General features: G+C 55.3%; 12 protein-coding genes across 12 annotated transcripts; 7 read left to right on the top strand and 5 right to left on the bottom strand.

The window, feature by feature from the left end:
- Nucleotides 1-7: 7 nt before the first annotated feature.
- Nucleotides 8-1,862, bottom strand: F5Z01DRAFT_268793 (Alpha/Beta hydrolase protein). Its single transcript, XM_046258658.1, has 3 exons — nt 1,496-1,862; nt 1,119-1,448; nt 8-1,068 (listed from the first exon to the last, which is right to left on the bottom strand). Exons 1-3 carry the CDS (start codon nt 1,620-1,622, stop codon nt 266-268), a joined length of 1,260 nt encoding a protein of 419 aa, XP_046115452.1. The 5' UTR covers nt 1,623-1,862; the 3' UTR covers nt 8-265.
- A 510-nt stretch (nt 1,863-2,372) lies between these two features.
- F5Z01DRAFT_676721 (uncharacterized protein) lies at nt 2,373-3,083 on the top strand (the record flags this gene model as incomplete). The annotated part of the gene is made up of 2 exons (XM_046265277.1): nt 2,373-2,499; nt 2,548-3,083. 2 exons carry the CDS (start codon nt 2,373-2,375, stop codon nt 3,081-3,083), a joined length of 663 nt encoding a protein of 220 aa, XP_046115451.1.
- A 23-nt stretch (nt 3,084-3,106) lies between these two features.
- F5Z01DRAFT_691879 (uncharacterized protein) lies at nt 3,107-3,687 on the bottom strand (the record flags this gene model as incomplete). The annotated part of the gene is made up of 1 exon (XM_046266168.1): nt 3,107-3,687. Exon 1 carries the CDS (start codon nt 3,596-3,598, stop codon nt 3,107-3,109), a length of 492 nt encoding a protein of 163 aa, XP_046115450.1. The 5' UTR covers nt 3,599-3,687.
- Nucleotides 3,688-4,107: 420 nt separating this feature from the next.
- F5Z01DRAFT_268748 (uncharacterized protein) lies at nt 4,108-6,800 on the top strand. The gene is made up of 2 exons (XM_046258657.1): nt 4,108-6,649; nt 6,697-6,800. Exons 1-2 carry the CDS (start codon nt 4,295-4,297, stop codon nt 6,769-6,771), a joined length of 2,430 nt encoding a protein of 809 aa, XP_046115449.1. The 5' UTR covers nt 4,108-4,294; the 3' UTR covers nt 6,772-6,800.
- Nucleotides 6,801-7,432: 632 nt separating this feature from the next.
- F5Z01DRAFT_728178 (histone-fold-containing protein) lies at nt 7,433-8,050 on the top strand. Its single transcript, XM_046266676.1, has 3 exons — nt 7,433-7,530; nt 7,584-7,721; nt 7,773-8,050. Exons 1-3 carry the CDS (start codon nt 7,521-7,523, stop codon nt 7,934-7,936), a joined length of 312 nt encoding a protein of 103 aa, XP_046115448.1. The 5' UTR covers nt 7,433-7,520; the 3' UTR covers nt 7,937-8,050.
- Nucleotides 8,051-8,161: 111 nt separating this feature from the next.
- On the bottom strand, nt 8,162-8,653 carry F5Z01DRAFT_683148 (Sedlin; the record flags this gene model as incomplete). Its single annotated transcript, XM_046265820.1, has 1 exon — nt 8,162-8,653. The coding sequence occupies one exon, from the start codon at nt 8,651-8,653 to the stop codon at nt 8,162-8,164; it is 492 nt and encodes a 163-aa protein (XP_046115447.1).
- A 268-nt stretch (nt 8,654-8,921) lies between these two features.
- F5Z01DRAFT_627113 (mitochondrial 54S ribosomal protein YmL31) lies at nt 8,922-9,306 on the top strand (the record flags this gene model as incomplete). Its single annotated transcript, XM_046261522.1, has 2 exons — nt 8,922-9,201; nt 9,254-9,306. The coding sequence occupies 2 exons, from the start codon at nt 8,922-8,924 to the stop codon at nt 9,304-9,306; spliced, it is 333 nt and encodes a 110-aa protein (XP_046115446.1).
- Nucleotides 9,307-9,565: 259 nt separating this feature from the next.
- F5Z01DRAFT_752651 (uncharacterized protein) lies at nt 9,566-10,363 on the bottom strand. Its single transcript, XM_046267075.1, has 2 exons — nt 10,156-10,363; nt 9,566-10,110 (listed from the first exon to the last, which is right to left on the bottom strand). The coding sequence occupies exons 1-2, from the start codon at nt 10,228-10,230 to the stop codon at nt 9,646-9,648; spliced, it is 540 nt and encodes a 179-aa protein (XP_046115445.1). The 5' UTR covers nt 10,231-10,363; the 3' UTR covers nt 9,566-9,645.
- An 87-nt stretch (nt 10,364-10,450) lies between these two features.
- Nucleotides 10,451-13,359, top strand: F5Z01DRAFT_738981 (uncharacterized protein). Its single transcript, XM_046266826.1, has 2 exons — nt 10,451-10,895; nt 10,948-13,359. Exons 1-2 carry the CDS (start codon nt 10,572-10,574, stop codon nt 13,273-13,275), a joined length of 2,652 nt encoding a protein of 883 aa, XP_046115444.1. The 5' UTR covers nt 10,451-10,571; the 3' UTR covers nt 13,276-13,359.
- On the top strand, nt 13,352-13,885 carry F5Z01DRAFT_663009 (uncharacterized protein). The gene has a single exon (XM_046264002.1). The coding sequence runs from the start codon at nt 13,403-13,405 to the stop codon at nt 13,640-13,642; it is 240 nt and encodes a 79-aa protein (XP_046115443.1). The 5' UTR covers nt 13,352-13,402; the 3' UTR covers nt 13,643-13,885.
- A 125-nt stretch (nt 13,886-14,010) lies between these two features.
- F5Z01DRAFT_268589 (uncharacterized protein) lies at nt 14,011-15,317 on the top strand. The gene is made up of 2 exons (XM_046258656.1): nt 14,011-14,389; nt 14,436-15,317. Exons 1-2 carry the CDS (start codon nt 14,212-14,214, stop codon nt 15,302-15,304), a joined length of 1,047 nt encoding a protein of 348 aa, XP_046115442.1. The 5' UTR covers nt 14,011-14,211; the 3' UTR covers nt 15,305-15,317.
- Nucleotides 15,318-15,733: 416 nt separating this feature from the next.
- Nucleotides 15,734-16,546, bottom strand: F5Z01DRAFT_676712 (Emopamil-binding protein; the record flags this gene model as incomplete). Its single annotated transcript, XM_046265276.1, has 4 exons — nt 15,734-15,816; nt 15,867-16,089; nt 16,142-16,305; nt 16,360-16,546. The coding sequence occupies 4 exons, from the start codon at nt 16,544-16,546 to the stop codon at nt 15,734-15,736; spliced, it is 657 nt and encodes a 218-aa protein (XP_046115441.1).
- Nucleotides 16,547-16,622: the final 76 nt, after the last annotated feature.

Raw genomic sequence — 16,622 nt, 5'->3', positions numbered from 1 at the left:
AAATGTGCAGCATTGCTGACCCTGTCGCGTGGCCTGCCTCGTGCCAGTGAGTCGCGGCATGACCGGAGACATTCTACCTGCCTGTGTTAGGCATCCACAAGGTGAGCAGACGCTCCAGTCTTCCAGCATACCATTGCCTACTTTCATGAAGAGAAACATCCGAGCTTTTCAAACCGAGATGGTAGCGCAACCAGAGAACCGAGTTTCTAGGCTAAGGGTCTTTGGTTTGCTTCCAACTACCATCGATGACCATTTTTAACTTGATCTAATCTGACCTTTTATTCCCGTTCATCATCCCGTGTCGATCCATTCTGCAGTGAATCTCATTAACCATGCATCGCAGACCATGGAGCCTCCTCTCCCGCGTGTTCGACAAGAACAACGATGCCACCGGCCAGGCGTGGATGCCCGCCTCGATCTTCTGCCCTCTAACCTCCAGGCCGAGCCGTTTCAGCTCCTGGAGAAAGTGCTCAATGTCAGGTGCAAACACCTCTTCCTCGCCGTACATGACGTGGTAACCTTTCTCTGGACATGCCGCCAGCCAAAGCGCATCGTCTATGCATGAGCCTGGCGAGGCAGGGGACTGGTTGATCATCGATTCCCCAGCGTACTCGTGTGCGTACTTCCACAGCGTCTTACGATCCAGAAAGTCTACCTTGGACTCGCGGTGGCGATGCGTCATAAGTGTCACCCATGGGGAGATGAGCGTGGCCATACGTGGCAGTGGCAGCATGGGTGGCCGCGGACCTGTCAGGCCGCCCTGCGACGCATTGCGCCTCTTCTGTGTGCGCTTTTGATTCCCGAGTTCGTGAAGTAGACTCAACACTATGCAGCCGCCGGCAGAATCGCCGGCCACGCAGACCTTGGAGGCTGATTTGGCGTAGTCCAGAACGTGCTGGTAGCCGCTCAGTGCCTCGTGGATCTGACGCGGGTAAATGTCGTCAGGCACGAGTGTGTACTCGAGAGCGAAGATGGCGGGATTCTTGTAGCCAGCCTCGAGCAGGAGAGCGTGCCAGACCATGAGGAACTCCAAGTAAAAGTAGGCCGAACCCATCGCGAAGCCACCGCCTATGTAAATTGTGAGTGAAAGTCCTGCAGATGCAGCCCTCCATACGTACCATGGAGATAGTAAAGCACCAGATCAGGAGGCTGCTCGGGTCTATGCATGACCCATATGCCTCTCATCTGATCTCGTCCCTTTCCGGACACGTACTCTTTGTAGCAGACTGGGCTCCTCACAAAGCCGTGCCTCAGCATCCTCCATCTGAGAAATGGCATAGCCACCCATTTCGAGAAGAATATCCGACCCACACTGTTGGGGACATTGGCAAAGGCATAGCGCACGCATCGAATGACCAAGTCTTCAAAGAAGGTCGATGACGCTGTCCACGCATCTTTTTGACGATCTATAAAACGCTGCTTCACCAATTCAACAGGTAACTTGCATACTGCGTAGCGTTAGCGACAGGAAGGGAACTGGCCATGGACAACGTACTTAGGAAAGGGAGGCAGCTGCCTGCGACGAGAACTGTACGGATGAGGCCGACATGTAGAATGAGCTGTGGAGCAAGGAAGACGACGAAGACGAGGCAGTCGATAAGACTGACAGGCCCGAGTATCATGATGGGTGCATGCGGTTTTGCAGAGCTGGAGGACTAAAGAGACCTGCCACGCTATCACAGGGGTGCAAAGTCGCTGAATCTGGTCTTCGAGGAAAACTGCGACGGTAGTGGGCAGAGGACATGGATCCAGTCGATTGCTGAGGGCGGCGACGTAAGCCTCCAGCAGTACGTAGTGACGTCGTAGAGGGATGTGTGGAGGGCTAATAGCGCCCTATTACCTCAAACGGACGAGGTGAAAACTACTCTAAAACAAAATATGCCCACATCGTTCAAATAGTGATCCATATCAAGCGTTTCCTTAAGGCTTATACCTCGTCAATGTTCGTTGTATGCAATTCTGTCGATCGATGATTCCCAGGTTCCGGCCCCACGTTAGGTCGCCTGCCGAGAGCCTGGCGATATTCAACGCAGCACTCTGCAATTATTGAGCCTATCCAGGTTCACTGGACGACTATTCATGGCGCGTTCAAAATCTCGATCATGTTGCGCATTTCAGTCCGCCCACTGGGCACACGCGCCCTCACCAGAGTGGTCGAGCGCGTACAAGTGAAAGGCTCATCACAGCGCCTCGTTTATTGTGTCACCCACCATGCCCCTTCGCATCCAGTCCCCTGCATGAGTGCATCGAGTGCCTCTCATCGCGTGGCACTGCCAGTTTACCTCACGTCCTACTCGCGAGGGCACGCTCGCACAACTCGCACTCACCCTGAACAACGCGTTGGCTATCATTGGCATAGTCGTGACGGTACTATGGGCGATAAAGGCGATGAGGGGTCAGACCCTCCATTCGCGCTTACGGACTTGGACAGACAAGTCCTCGCACAAACAGACGAGGAATTTCAGAAGCACAGTTGGGAGGACATCAAGCGCATTATTGGTGAATGAGTTTCATACCCCACGTTCTGACGGAAAGCTAACGGGACAGACACCAATGCGCTCGACGCCTTTAAGCGTACACCTTCCGACCTTAGTCGGTACCTGGCTTGGACTAGAGGCGTCAAAGCACAGTACGGCACCGTGACCTCGTACATACTCGCCAACCGGCTGCCTGAATCATGGGGACAACCTCCCTTCACGCCAGCTTCCACTATCCCATTCGCCGACCCCTCGGACTACAAAGTCCTCATCAACGACTGGCCGTACGGAACGGAGCCAGGCATTGTCCATCTCGTCGTGTGGACACGAACGCCCATTGCTACTACGCCCGAGAAAGGTGACATAACGCCCGAGAGCAGAGCCCACATTGCCAGATTCGTTGAGGAAAACTTTGTCAAAGACTTGGGCCCTGGTGGTGGTGATAAAGTCGTATGGTTCAAGAACTGGGTCGCCTTGCAGAGTGTGCGCGCCTTGGAGCACTTCCACATCATGGTGCGAGACGTTGACGACGACACACTGGAGCGTTGGTCGGGCGAGCGGCCGAGATGGGGCGCTGACGGCCGACAAATGTCCTCAGCATCGTAGTTGCCGCAGAGCGAATAGACTTGTTAGGCGGCGGCCCTGCGCGAACGGCGATTGCCCTGAGGAGCTTGCTGGTCTTCACCGCCCGCCCCTTGCATCTGGGCCATCTTGGATCTGCCCATGCCCAGCAGTCCCGATCCCAGGTACAGCCCGTACGCGGGAAGAGAAGCCCAGAGAAGCCAGCCCCAATTGCCAAACAGCATGACACATACCAGCGAGGCCCAGGTCACCCAGACGACGTCGAACATGTACTCTGTCAGGCCAGGCGCGTTGAGGTCCTCGCCCGAGGTGCGCAAGGCCTTGGTCTCAGGGTCATATTTGGGGCGACCCGAGGACTCCAGGATATATTCGCAGATGAAGCTGGGTACTGACAGGAGCCCGTAGGCGAGCAGTGAGCGTGACCTGAGCAGGAAGTGAAAGGCCAGGAAGACAGCATGGACAGTCGCAGTGCCAATGTGCAGATTGTTGAGTGCGATGCCGTTGGACTTGGCCCTGTCCTTTTTCGCCTTTTGCGCCATAGCGAGGGCGAGCTTGAAAGTGATTACTGAGGGTTGAAAAGATGTGATCGGTCTTGAGACTTGACCTGTGGTGAAGTGGCGTGAGTTGCGCTGATTCAACGCTGTTGCTGGGCAAAGCTTCTGTAGCGGCTGCGGCGGCCAATCAGCAGCGCCGTTCAGCCGCAACAACAATGTAGGTCCCTCTTGCAGCCCATCGCGACTGCAAGGGAAAGCACGCGCCTGGTCCTCGAGTCCGTTCGTTGCACTGCACGCACGCTGCCCCCTCACCTTTATCAGCACTTACTTGGTGACCCAAGGCTCAAGACAACAACTGGAAGCCTAGAAGGAAGACTTAGCCATGGAAGCAGACCTGGCTTGAGACGCTACTTCCCCCTCGAACGACCTGGCACATCACTCTCGTTCACCTAGAATTCCGACACTACGTTCACGACGGCACAGTCGGTCAACGCCAGCATTTCCATCCAGAGGCTCTCCTATAACGACGACATCTCAACCGCACTTTGGATAGAAGCCAGCGCTTCTGCATTGGACGAAGTTACGCACCGAGACCATACAACCGTGCATACATCATTGCTGTCTTGTTGTGCATCCCGCTTCACGATCAACAATCCCACGCGACCCGACTGACGGTGCCTCATGGCCCACCAAATCCCATAAGGCCTTGCCACTATACGAGCCGAGATTGACGGCCTGAAGATGGCACCGACGCCTGCGGCCGTCACGGGTCTACTACGCCAATCCGCCCAATACCATCTCGACAACGCTAACTACGACAATGCCCTGTTCTTTGCCGAACGACTTGTCGCACACGATCCCAAGACATCAGAAGGGCCATATCTATTAGCAACGAGCCATCTTCTACTACGGGACTACCGATCCGCCTACGATACATCGAGAGTGGCTGCGCTGAGAGGCGGCCATCTGGGCTGCACTTGGGTGTTTGCGCAAGCATGCTTGTCACTGGAGAAGTTCCAAGAAGGGATTGTCACCCTGGAAAGATCTAAGTCGTCTTGGAGCTACAAAGTCAATGTCGGAAAACATTCACCCACCACAAGGGCGGCGAACCCTGATGCGTCTGTCATGTTATGCTTGCTCGGCAAGCTGTATCGAGCGTCAGACGACAGTAAAAGGGCAGCTGCTTGCTTTGAGCATGCGCTGAAACTCAACCCGCTCATGTGGGACGCCTTCACGATACTCTGCGACATGGGCGTTTCGGTCAGGACACCCGCTGCCTTCAAAGGATCGGAGCAGTTGCTGCAAAGCCTCGGACAGGACCACTCCATGGTGAACGAGTCCAAGGAGAACGGAGCTCCGATCGATCCTCATGCCAGAAAGGGACTTAGCAGACATGCTACCGCCCCTGCTGCCATGGCAGACCCCTTTGGCCCAAGCTCGACTGCGGATGACGATGTAGAGATGACCGCCGCGCCATCCAATGGCCTCTTGTCTAAGATCCAGGCGGCCAGGCTGAGGATTGTTAACGGCCACACAGCTGAAGCCGCGCACGGCTCTCATGACGATGTGTTGGCCCCCAGAGGCCAAGAGCCGCCACGCGCCCCTGCCCGGCGCACGCGTGCTGCGCAGGGTGTAATGGACGCAAGTTTGGAGCCACCTCCCCGGGTGAACTATCGGGTCGGGGCGAGGAGAATCCGAGAGCAAGAGAAGGAGGAGCAAACACGAGCTGTGGTGGACGCTGTCTACCAAGAGATGGACCCGGCGAACGGGCCCGAGAGGCAAAGGTCGGCAATACCTGGAGTTGAGCGTAAGCGAACCGTGTCTGGGCATCCTGTCCCCCGACCAGCGAACGCGGAAGAGACTGCTCCACGACGGAGTGGGCGGCTGAACACATTCCGACCGACTGCAAAGGCAAATTCAACAGCAACAAGCACTGCCCAGCCCGCGGCACGAGAGCTGAAGAAGGCTAGAACCCAAATCTCGCGCATTGTCCGACCAGGCTCGAGCGGATCCAATGTTGGTAGAGTCGTCAGTGGTAACCGCAAGCCCGTCGAAGATCGTGGAGACGACCACCATGGCGAGCAACCTCGCATCCGCGAGGTGTCGCATACGGCCCCGCCCCAAAAGCATGCCGAGTCAGATACGATCAAGATCGAGGAAGCGTTGCGCGTGGTACTTGACCTTTTGAAGAAACTGGGGGCTGCGTATTATCACCTCTCCAAATACGAGAGCGACGCAGCGCTACAGGCACTGAGCTCGCTACCGGCCGTTCACCAGGGTGCACCATCAGTCCTCGCGCTCATGGGTCGCGCGCACTTTGAGCAAGGCTCGTATCTGGAAGCAGAGACGCTTTTCCGCAAAGTACGCGACAAGGCGCCTTCGCGGCTGGTGGATCTAGAGGTATACTCTACGGTACTTTGGCATCTCAAGAAAGAGAAGGAACTCGCATTTCTGGCACACCAACTCATAGAGTCATCATGGGAATCGCATCAGGCATGGTGCGTGTTGGGAAATTCGTGGTCGCTGGCCAAGGATCACGACCAGGCACTGCGGTGCTTCAAGAGGGCTACCCAGTTGAGTCCAAATTTCGCCTACGCGTGGACGCTCCAGGGCCATGAACATCACGACAACGAGGAATTTGATAAGGCCATTACAGCTTACCGAAAAGCACTCTCGGCCGACAAACGCCACTACAACGCTTACTATGGGCTCGGAAGGGTGCAAATGCGCCTCGGTGCGTACGGCAAGGCATTAACCCATTTCAGGACGGCCGCTGAGCTTAACCCTTACAATGCCGTCCTGGTTTGCTGCGTCGGAAAGGCGCTCGAGAAGCAGAAGCAAATCGCGCCAGCAGTGACCGCCTATAGCAAAGCGGTAGAGCTTGCACCGCAGGCAGCACAGATGCGCTACATGAAGGCCCGTAGTCTCTTGTTCATGGGAGAGACAGAGCTCGCACACCGGGAACTCATGGTGTTGAAGGACTTGGCCCCCGAGGAGGGAACAGTGCACTTCCTGTTAGGAACGATGTATCGCAACATGGAGAAGAGACAGGAAGCTGTACGCCACTTCACCATCGCGCTAGCTCTGGATCCCAAGGTATGTGCCACCACAGCCGTCAATCAGCACTGGACTAACATCTGCAGGCCGGCCCTAAGATCAAAGACGCGATTGAGAGGTTTGAGTACGATGACCCCATGCAAGATTCTATGATTGAATGATCAAGAGGGAAGATTCCTTATTAGGAGGCAGTACACCGCGTGGATCAGGGTCACGATATCATGTTGCATGGCACGGCGTTATTGGGTATGATGGGGCGAAGCATGCTTTGACCGGCGGCTTCGAAGATGAATGTTGTGTACAAGTACTAAGCGAGCGAGGGCCGTCTAGTATATAGGACGCGGACAACCTCGTGATTACATAGGGCATGAAACAACTGCGGTTGTATCGACGACTTGAACGCATGTTGCCACCGCGCGCTCTCAAGAGGGTTAATGATTATCAGGCATTCTATAACTGAAGTTACCGAACGTGCAACCGATCTTTCAATGTGTACTTAGACACCAGGTACGGAGTAGTACTACGTACGTCGCGCCTGTTACTTCCAAGGCCTCCCAACCGCGTAACGTAACGAGGATTCCCCACCCAGAAACGGCGGCTGTCACGGTTGGCATAACGGTCACGGAACTGCAGCCCAGATCAGCCCTCCAGAAATCAGTAAATCGCACGCCCCCTCAGCCAACCAAAAATCGCCAAACAGTACCAAGACGCGCTGCAATCCGCGCGTCCCAATTAGGCCTAGCGCACTGATCCGCGATGTAGCAGTTACTGATTGCGTGCCACCTTATAGTTGTCGCACCCCCCGCATCGACTTTGGTCCTCCATCCTCCGTAACGCGTCTTATTGTCAGCATCCGACAACGTCATCAACAACACACAGTTTTCAGTAACATCACTTCTTCATCAACATCATGACTGGACGTGAGTAGACCTTTGGTCTCTGCATCGATGACTTCCATACTGACAATGCACAGGCGGCAAGGGTGGCAAGGGCCTCGGCAAGGGCGGCGCCAAGCGTCACCGCAAGATTTTGAAGGACAACATCCAGGGCATCACCAAGCCTGCCATCCGTCGTCTCGCACGTCGTGGTGGTGTCAAGCGTATTTCAGCCAGTATGTTTGACGCGTCCCCTGTCAAGTAAAACGCGACTAACAGACGCGCAGTGATCTACGAGGAGACCCGCGGTGTTCTCAAGACCTTCCTCGAGGGCGTCATCCGTGATGCCGTCACCTACACTGAGCACGCCAAGCGCAAGACCGTGACCTCGCTAGACGTTGTCTACGCCCTCAAGCGCCAGGGCCGTACCCTCTACGGTTTCGGTGGTTAAACACGTTACCAAGCCATCTTTTGCTTTTACTGGGCGTTTGGGAAGGAAGGCTACTAGGCGGACGGACAGATCGGGCGTTAGATGGGATACCAATGATGATTTGTTGAACAATAATCCATGTTGTGATGCGCGCTCTGATGAATGTGACCATGTGCGGAAATGCTGGAATGCCGCGACCACGGGCGCGTGGCTGACTCCCCAACGCCTTGTGAACCCGCCACCAATCTATAGATATTTACGCCCCGCTGCCGCCACCCTCTGCCGGAACACTGGACTCTTGACCTCCATGTTGTTCTGGTAAAAGGGACTCATGACTGCCTTAACCCAGTTTTCGTAGACCTCTTGGAAGAAGAGCTTGATCGCTTCCTCTGTCGCGGGACTCGTAGGATTCGCCCCGATCGCAGTCGAGCTCCTGCTCCCACTGCCACCCGTATTGTTGAGTGGGTGATGCAGCAGCAGGAACTTTACGTTGGCGCCTGTGACGAAGCACGAAATGTAGTTGTCGAAGAACTTGTCAATGCATTTGAGATACATCGATCCGTGCGCCCACTGTACTTCTTCGGCAATGTCGAGCGAGGAGTGCAGGATAAACTGGTTCAGATGGCGGACTTGGTCGGAGAAACGCGAGAGGCCGTCGTGGCCTTGCTTAGAGGTGCCGAACTCGTACTCGAACAGGGGCGCGTCTTGGGTGCCGACGATGGCGAAATAGTAGCTCATGATGTTAACGGCGGCGCACGCGCACAAAGGCGCTTCAGTCTTGGTCGAGGTGCCTGCCTTTCTTTGCTTGGTGGTGAGGTGCAGCACTGTCGGAGCCAGCCAGGCAGCCCCACGATGCGCTAGGACGAACCGGGCGTCGCGATATTCCGCTCCACTCAAATTGATGCCACTGCACTCTCCTACTACCAGCCAAAAAGCTGCATCGGCCGGTTTTCACGTCCGGGTCCCAGGAGCATTCACGATCCACGCCGGACAAGACGACGCGACAATGTTCGGCCCCTTTCGCATCACGAACCCCCTGTCGGGCGGTCTCCTCTGGAAGATCCCCTGGCGCCTGTCGAAATTTCAGAAACGCCGCCACAGAGAGCGCATGCGCGCAGTTGACGGGGTCATCGCGACGGTCGACGCCGCACTGGCCAAGCAGGGCGAGACATTGGAAGCTCTGGAGCGGTGGAAGAGGGAGATGCCGACCGAGGCGGAGATGCTGCCACGAGACAAGTACACGGTGTTTGATCGCAAGGCGAAGCGGTACAGGAAGGGCATCCACAGTGAGTGGCACCGGCAAGACTTGGGCCAGCATCGTGGACTGACACGTAGCAGAAGTACCAAAGTGGACAAGAGTCAGCCAGAGGGTCAATCCTCCTGGTTACTAAACGAATGACATGCGAGGCGGATTCTCAACCAGCGGATAGCGAGGCAGGCGACAAGAGCACCGAGCCAGATGGGCACGCGAGACGAACCAGAGAGGTCTTCAAAGTCAAGAGATCTTCTATTCTATTGACCCCCCAAAAACTGTACAATAATGTTTGATCTGGAATTGGCAAGGATAGATGGTGCATTTGGGAAGCAAGAATTGGCATTGTACACTTCTATTGGAGCTCGTAGCCATCGAGCATATGACCTAGCAGATGTCAATTGATCTGCTCATAAAGTGATCCTGGGTATGCCCTTGATGTGATAGCCTTGACAGCAAACTGTGTCGGCTGTCTGCCTTATCTCACATATCTTCCCTCTTCATCGTAGTCTCTCATCCTCTCGTCCTGGATGGCTCGACCCACGCCACCTCGCCCCTCGTCGTAGTCCTCGCGATACTCATCTCGCACTTGTCCGCCGCTCTTACCGCGTCCGTACTGACGGCCCTCTTCGAATCCAGGGTCTAGATCCGTGCGAATGATGCGCTCGTCCAGCTTTGTCCCGCCAACGTACTTCATGCAATCCAGCGCGTCCTGGTGGGTGTAGTATTCCACAAAGCAGAAGCCACAAGGCGTCTTGGTGAAGCGATCAAGGCCCATGATGAGGCGCTTGATCTCGCCGCATTTCGAGAAGAGCGCATAGACTTGTTCTTCGGTTGTGTAGAAGGAAAGGTTGCCCACGTAGAGGGTCGTGGCGTTGGCGAGAGGGTCGACCTGGGGGGCTTCTGGCTGGGTGTCTTCTTCGTCGCGATTGCGGCGTTTGTTCTATACTGCGTCAGAGGGCATTGGCAATGAGGCTTAGAGACCTACTCGTGCAGTGTAGTATGCGCTGGGCTTGTCGAGGCGGTCGACTGTGTTTCTGAAAGGTCGCGTTGTTGCCGCCATTGTGGCAGATCTGACGGCGAGACTCTGTGAAAAAGGGTATATAGAACAAAGATTGAGGCTTTGGGCTGAGATTCAGGGCCGTTGGGGATGTTGTTTCGAGGTTGGTTTGTTGTGTAAGTTCGAGTTCATGTCAAGCTGCACAATTGCGTTGCCGTTCGCGAGGCTAGCACGCGCTAAGGCAGCATTGCCTTTTTCCCAATTCCCAGCCTCCAAGCAAACAAAGAGCTTCACTCACCTCGACTACCAACTTTTTTTCTTCCACGTCCGTTCACATCCACGAATACCTCAATGGCGACACTTCAATAAGCAGTGAAACTACAAAGTACTTGATTACATTTGCTATGCCCAAGGTGCAAAGCTATTCGACGTCCTGGCTCGGCCAGGATGCACCTGGGCACCAGCTCTTCAAAGCAGACGACACTGATCGCGGTCGCACGTACGCCTACAATGCCTCGACCGACGAGCTTCCCGGTCCTCGAAGAACGATCGCGACCCTGGGGACGCAAGCATTCGTGGCGAATGGCCGTGACATCCGATGGGGGGACTTGGCTTTTCTCAAGGACAAATGGGAACGGTCACCACGAGCGCGGTCCGGCTTGAAGAGGGAGGCTTCCTTGGCTTCGGTGATAGAATCTGTTGAACAAGAGCCTGGTGCTGGTGTCAGGGTGCGTATCATTTGCTTTACAGCCTGAAGACCTCTCTAACCACGAATCGCAGACCCTCAAAACACGATGCGCCGAAGATATTCGACAGCTTGTTGTGTCTCCCGGCGGAGCCTATCTTGCTATTCTCACCACTCACACCGTCCACATCTGCATTATTCCCGATCCTTCGCATCTGACCTGCGGTGAGACGAGTCCGCTGAAGCCTCAAATCCACACTCTCGGACCTACTACCCATGTCACCTCGCGAGCGCCCATTATGTCGGCCCTCTGGCATCCTCTGGGCATCAACGGGTCGTGCCTGGTCACCGTCACAGCTGACGCTATTGTCAGGGTCTGGGAGTTGCAACTCGATAGCCGCTGGAGCTTTGACAAACCTACCATGTCCATCGATCTCAGAAAGCTTGCCGATGGAACGACCATGGACCAGGACTTCTCTGCATCGACCACCGTGACGAACAATGGATTCTCGCCCGACACGTTCGATATGGAGGTTGCTGCGGCGAGCTTCCCCCACAGGGATTCTGGCGGCTGGAATCCCATGACCTTGTGGGTGGCCATGCGTGGAGGCGACGTCTATGCCTTGTGCCCTCTGCTTCCAGAGAAGTGGTCGCCGCCTCCCATGTTGATCCCCTCGCTGTCGGTCTCCATCGTGCAGACGGTAGCCAGCATCCAGGACAACCCAGAAGTGTCAGAGTATGAGAACCTCTTGGCACAACAGCAGTTCGACTGGATGGGCGAATTGGACGCGCAAGAGCCTACGATTGTGGAGGATCAGCTTGGCGAGCCTATCCATGAGATTTACAACCGGCCTTCTCGACCGAGTCTGGTACCTCGACTACAAGGACCCTTTGAGCCTCTTTCCGAGCCCGAGGCGGCCCAAGACTTTGAGATCACCGACATTATGGTTATTGGGAAAAACGTGGATGCCGAGGACCTCATGATGGGCGAGGAGGAAGACCTGGAATTCGACGACAATGACAAAGAGGGAGCCTCGCTCACGGTGATCTGCCTGCTGAGCGCTGATGGGCAGACGCGCATCTATCTCGACCTGGAGGGCGTGCAAGCGGAGTGGCTGCCCCCGAAGAACAAACCACGCCTCGGGCGCCTTATTGCGCGCCTCGATCAGCCGACATTATTGACGTATCAGGCTATCGACACGATGAGCTCGAGCGAGATTGATAACCTGTCGGATGATAGCTGGCCCGTGTTCAGCCCAGATGCTTCCCACCGCTACTCATTTTGGGTTACTACCACTACTGGCATCTCCTTTATTTCTTTGCTGCCTTGGATCACCCGCCTCGAGAGCGAGCTTGCGGGTAGCCTGGATGCCGGCACTGACTTCCGGATGAACCTGGTTGTGCACACGGCCTCGACGAGAGATAAGATCTACTCGTGCCCGAAATCACAGGACGTCATTCTGGCTGCGGCGACATCTATTTTTGATGCAGACCTTGGCTACCTCCTGCTGTCCGCCACGCCCTACGAACCCATTGCCATGGCCTTCGACACACCCGAGTCGAGTCGGCCCCTCGCGATCGAGGATGTACCCATCAAAAGAGAGGAGGATGACCAGCCTCTCCTGGACTTCTACGAACCGCGCCCTGTCTTCAACACTCCGCACGCCTTTAGCGAAGATTCGCTGTTGCCGCAATACCTAGACAACCTGCGCACATCACGTCACAAGACGACGATTACGCAAGACGTGAAGCTCAGCCCGATGACACTTAATGTGTTCACGGAGGTTCATAAATTGCTGAGTGATGAGACAGCGAGGCTTCGCGACGCGGCTGCCGCGGTGTTTATCCGATGCCAGAGTCTGACGGGTGAGCTGCGTGAACAGATCCGCAAAGCGGGCGAAGTGCAGAGGCGAATCGACGGCATGCTGGGAGACGGCGAAGAACAGTCCGACCGAGTCCGGTACGATCGCCGCATCGAACAAGCCAATAGCCGTCAAGAAGCGCTTAAGGCACGCATCGAGAAGCTCAAGCAGACGGTGGGCCGCTCCACGACCCGCGAATTGAGCGTGAAAGAGCGCGTCTGGGCTGACGAGGTTCGCTCGGCGGAGAAGAATGTCTGTCTGCCTGGGGAGGATGACGACGAGGACACCGTCGCAGCGAACGACTCGCCGAATCAGCCTAAGAAGTTGTGGCAGCGCTTTGAGGACCTGAAGGAACTGCAAGATTCGCTGACGATGCAACTGGAGACGCTCAACGTCGGCAAGGACGGGGAGGAGAAGAGAGAACAGGAGCAGCTGAGGGTGCCGGACAACATCAGGAAGAGCAAGATGCAGCAGGTTCAGGGCGCACTTGCGCGAGAGACGGCGCTCGTGGAGGCGGTGCGCTTGCGGCTTGAGAAGTTGCAGACTGATGCGGGCGTTTAGATGGTTGGATGCGGGTCTTTCATTCGCTGTACGATGCGTGGTGGGCGGAGGGCGGGGAGAGGGTGATAGTCAGGCGGTACGAGGAATTTGAATACCTACTTTATTGTATGACTGCTGCTGTGTGTTCATGCTGTCCCTTGTGGTAGTGAAACAGGCTGTGCCCGCTCTGCTTGTCACCACCGACGTTAGGTCAGACGCGTGTGCTGGACCATTGAATGGACCAGAATGCTGCGCGAGCAGCCTCATCGTCAACACAGCAGCATTGGGAGGGACCAGGGCGCAGCTTAACTGGTCGGATCATGAGAGACTCTTATGCCGTGTCACAGGTCACGATACGCTCCCATCCGCGATAAGAGAAGAAGAGTGAGACTTCGTGCCGCTCCGGAAGTTTGTTGCCTTAGACAGCATGTCGATCTTGATCTTCAGCCCTGTGTATCATTGTTGCCCATTGAGCCGCAGACAAGGATCCACGTCCACGATCCTTTTCTACAAGATACAAAGATGGAACAAGGCTCTCGTTGCCTGGTCGGCTGACACCTAGGACAGAATACAAGACAAGGCACCCAAATCACATCACGCGCCTCACTATTCGCATTGATGGTGGTGTAGTACGTTGGCACCAGCCCCTCGTTTGGCTGCAGCAAAAGTGCATTTCTACTTGCGACTGTGCCGCTATGAACAAGTTCACTGTAACATCTCGACGTCCAAGGTCAATGAGCGGCGACACATGTACCCTTGTGAAGTGTTCCACAACAAGACATAGGCAGCCATCAGCCTGGAGCGATACTTCCACGGGCGGGCTATCTGCCGTCGTTTGAAAGCGAGTCTCATCACTAATGCAGAGAGAGTCGCACGCGTGGTCGTCTCCCATCGCCAAACGGAAGTATCGCTTACCGTGATACAAGTTCATTGTGCTCTCATGTATATAAGTAGTCCATGGTGCTCTTCAACAAGATGGCTTTGCTCAGACAATTCAACTCTGCATTCTTCGAGACTGTTCCAAACATCTTGACGACACTCCATCACGAAGACGCCCAGCAACATCAAATCCAAGCAAGCAACATGCCCAAAGCAAGTCCATCAGATTCCCCAGACTTCAAGTCTCTCATCTCAGGTAAAATTCATCTCGAGACTCCGTGCGAGACTAAAGGAATGTCCAGAAAACTGCCACATTCTGTACAAACGACCGGCATCACACTTCATCCTAGCGACAGTCCATGACCCTGACGCTAAAACATCAACCCCATGGATGTCAATCATCACCTTGAAAGCTTACGGGGGCTTTAAATCACCCCTGTTATCTGGCTACGGGCGTACGTTGATCGAGTCGCTCCAGGACCTCCACTTTACCTCCAGCGAAGCCCTGGCCAAGCATATCAACCAAAAGGGTTGGGCGACTGTCGGGGAGGACGACGAGACGAGCGAGGATGATGATGACGAGATAGACGATCTCGAAAGCGTCTCCTCTTTCAGCTCAGTGAGCACCGTCCACAAGGACGCCAAGGGCACCAAAGGCAAGCGAGAACCATCTGGCACGAAGCACACATGCCCTCTCTCGGTGCCACGTTCGAGCCCCGGGTTCCCCGTCTTCCGCATGCCTGAACCCGCTCACGGCAGCTCTGAGAAACTCAACCGTCGCTTTCCCGTTGTGACAGGTCCGCCTGCCCCTGTCTGGAGCCCTCCCCATGCTCCGCCGCCAGGGGGCGTTCCCAGCAACGCACCCGCCCCGTACCCTCGGGCCGTGGGCTGCCCAAAGCCCACCAAGATTACGGTCAAGGACGGAACAAGGCTCAGCTATTCATTCGTGGAGATGGTCCCCCATCTGTGGGAGCAAGTGACGCAGGCCGCGATGAGGGAGTTCTTCCTCAACAAGCGTGGCCAGAGCCCAGGCGGGGCAATCGCAAAGGTGACCTGGGTGGTGGAAGGCGGCATCAAGACGGGTCTCAAGTGCGTGCTGCATGATTTGAGTCCCGTTGTGCGCGGTGGACAGGGCATGGTGGAATTTGTCGTGGAGGTAAGTGATAAATGACTTCCACGTGGTCATGCCAGGGGGAACGTTGTGTTCTTTCCTGTGGGCGGGGAGATGTTTCGATGAGGGCTGGACATTCGGAGCAGATTGGGAGTGTGAAATGGGGTACCTTTCCTGATCAGTCTTTGAACCATTCAACATGGTGTTCATGGTGCTCAGGGGGGTGATGCAGTCTCAGGGGGAGGCGCCAAGCTTTGCTTCTGTTTCTTATTTATGTCTGTACGCTCGCAGTCGATGACTGGAAGGAAACATGCAATTATGTTTCTTTTAAGGGAGACTTTTGTCTTTGAACATGGCAAGAGAACACTGTTTAGAGTAACACCAATAAGCAATGTTCACAATCAACGTTTCATCCAGAAGTGATAGCAGCCTGTTTCGACCTCTACCGCATGTATTCCAAATACATCTCGCTTCATACACCACAGACCATCAAATATTCTTTCTGCTTCCTTCAAGCTCCCTAGACGCCTTGAACGCATTCGAGATGGCCCCAACGCTGTCCCAAAGCAACCCTGCGCTCGTGTCAGCTCACCACTCATACGCCACGAGCAAGTAGACTCACAAAATGGCACAGTAGCCCATGGCGCGTTGAAGCCGACATAGTACACCCAGTAGTACAGAGCTTCCGGCCTAGAATAACTCGTGACATCCATCTCGCTGGTCGCATAGTACAGTGCCACGCCGTACAGATGGGCCGTGCACACAATGATCTGCAGCGGATGGCGAAGATCATGCTTCTTGATGATGGCGAGGAGCGTCAGTAGGGACAGGGGCCCCCAGCAAATCTGGGCATTGCGGTCAGCACACAGCACGGGAAGAAACGAAAGCTGGACGCACCAAGGTGATATACTCGATACACACAGTGAACGTATCGAGTGTGAGGTACCGCGAATCTGAAAGAGTGTACTCCTTCCACAGCTGGGCGAACAGAGTGTTCATGCCTGCAATCTCGGCTCTGTGGACGACGTAGTATCCCTCAAAACAGAGGTGTAGGAATGCGCCTGTGTGTATCCATTGTCAGCGCACCACTCCTGACACGGAGCACAGATGCGTACACAGGGCGAACCAGCTCGCGGAGAAGCGATCTATGAATCGCGAGCCCGTGGGGAGCACATTGTATGCGACGACAACGACGGCTCCTACAATGGCCCCAAAGATCGCGATTGTCTGAATAGTGGGTGTGGCATTGGGCGTGTACAAAGGGATAGCTGCCGTAGGTGGGTAGTAAGGATGAGATGCCATGGCCCAGGACGTTGAATGTGAGGCTCCAAAGGTGCAGAATGTTGGTTGTTGACAAAGCGCTGAAGCTCGCCTCCTG

The sequence above is a fragment of the Emericellopsis atlantica genome, assembly GCF_019669845.1.
Source record: "Emericellopsis atlantica unplaced genomic scaffold F5Z01scaffold_26, whole genome shotgun sequence".
In the NCBI taxonomy this organism is placed as follows: Eukaryota; Fungi; Ascomycota; class Sordariomycetes; order Hypocreales; family Bionectriaceae; genus Emericellopsis; species Emericellopsis atlantica.
The sequence above is the reverse complement of the archived record's forward strand: the minus strand, read 5'-3'. Positions and strand labels throughout refer to the sequence as shown.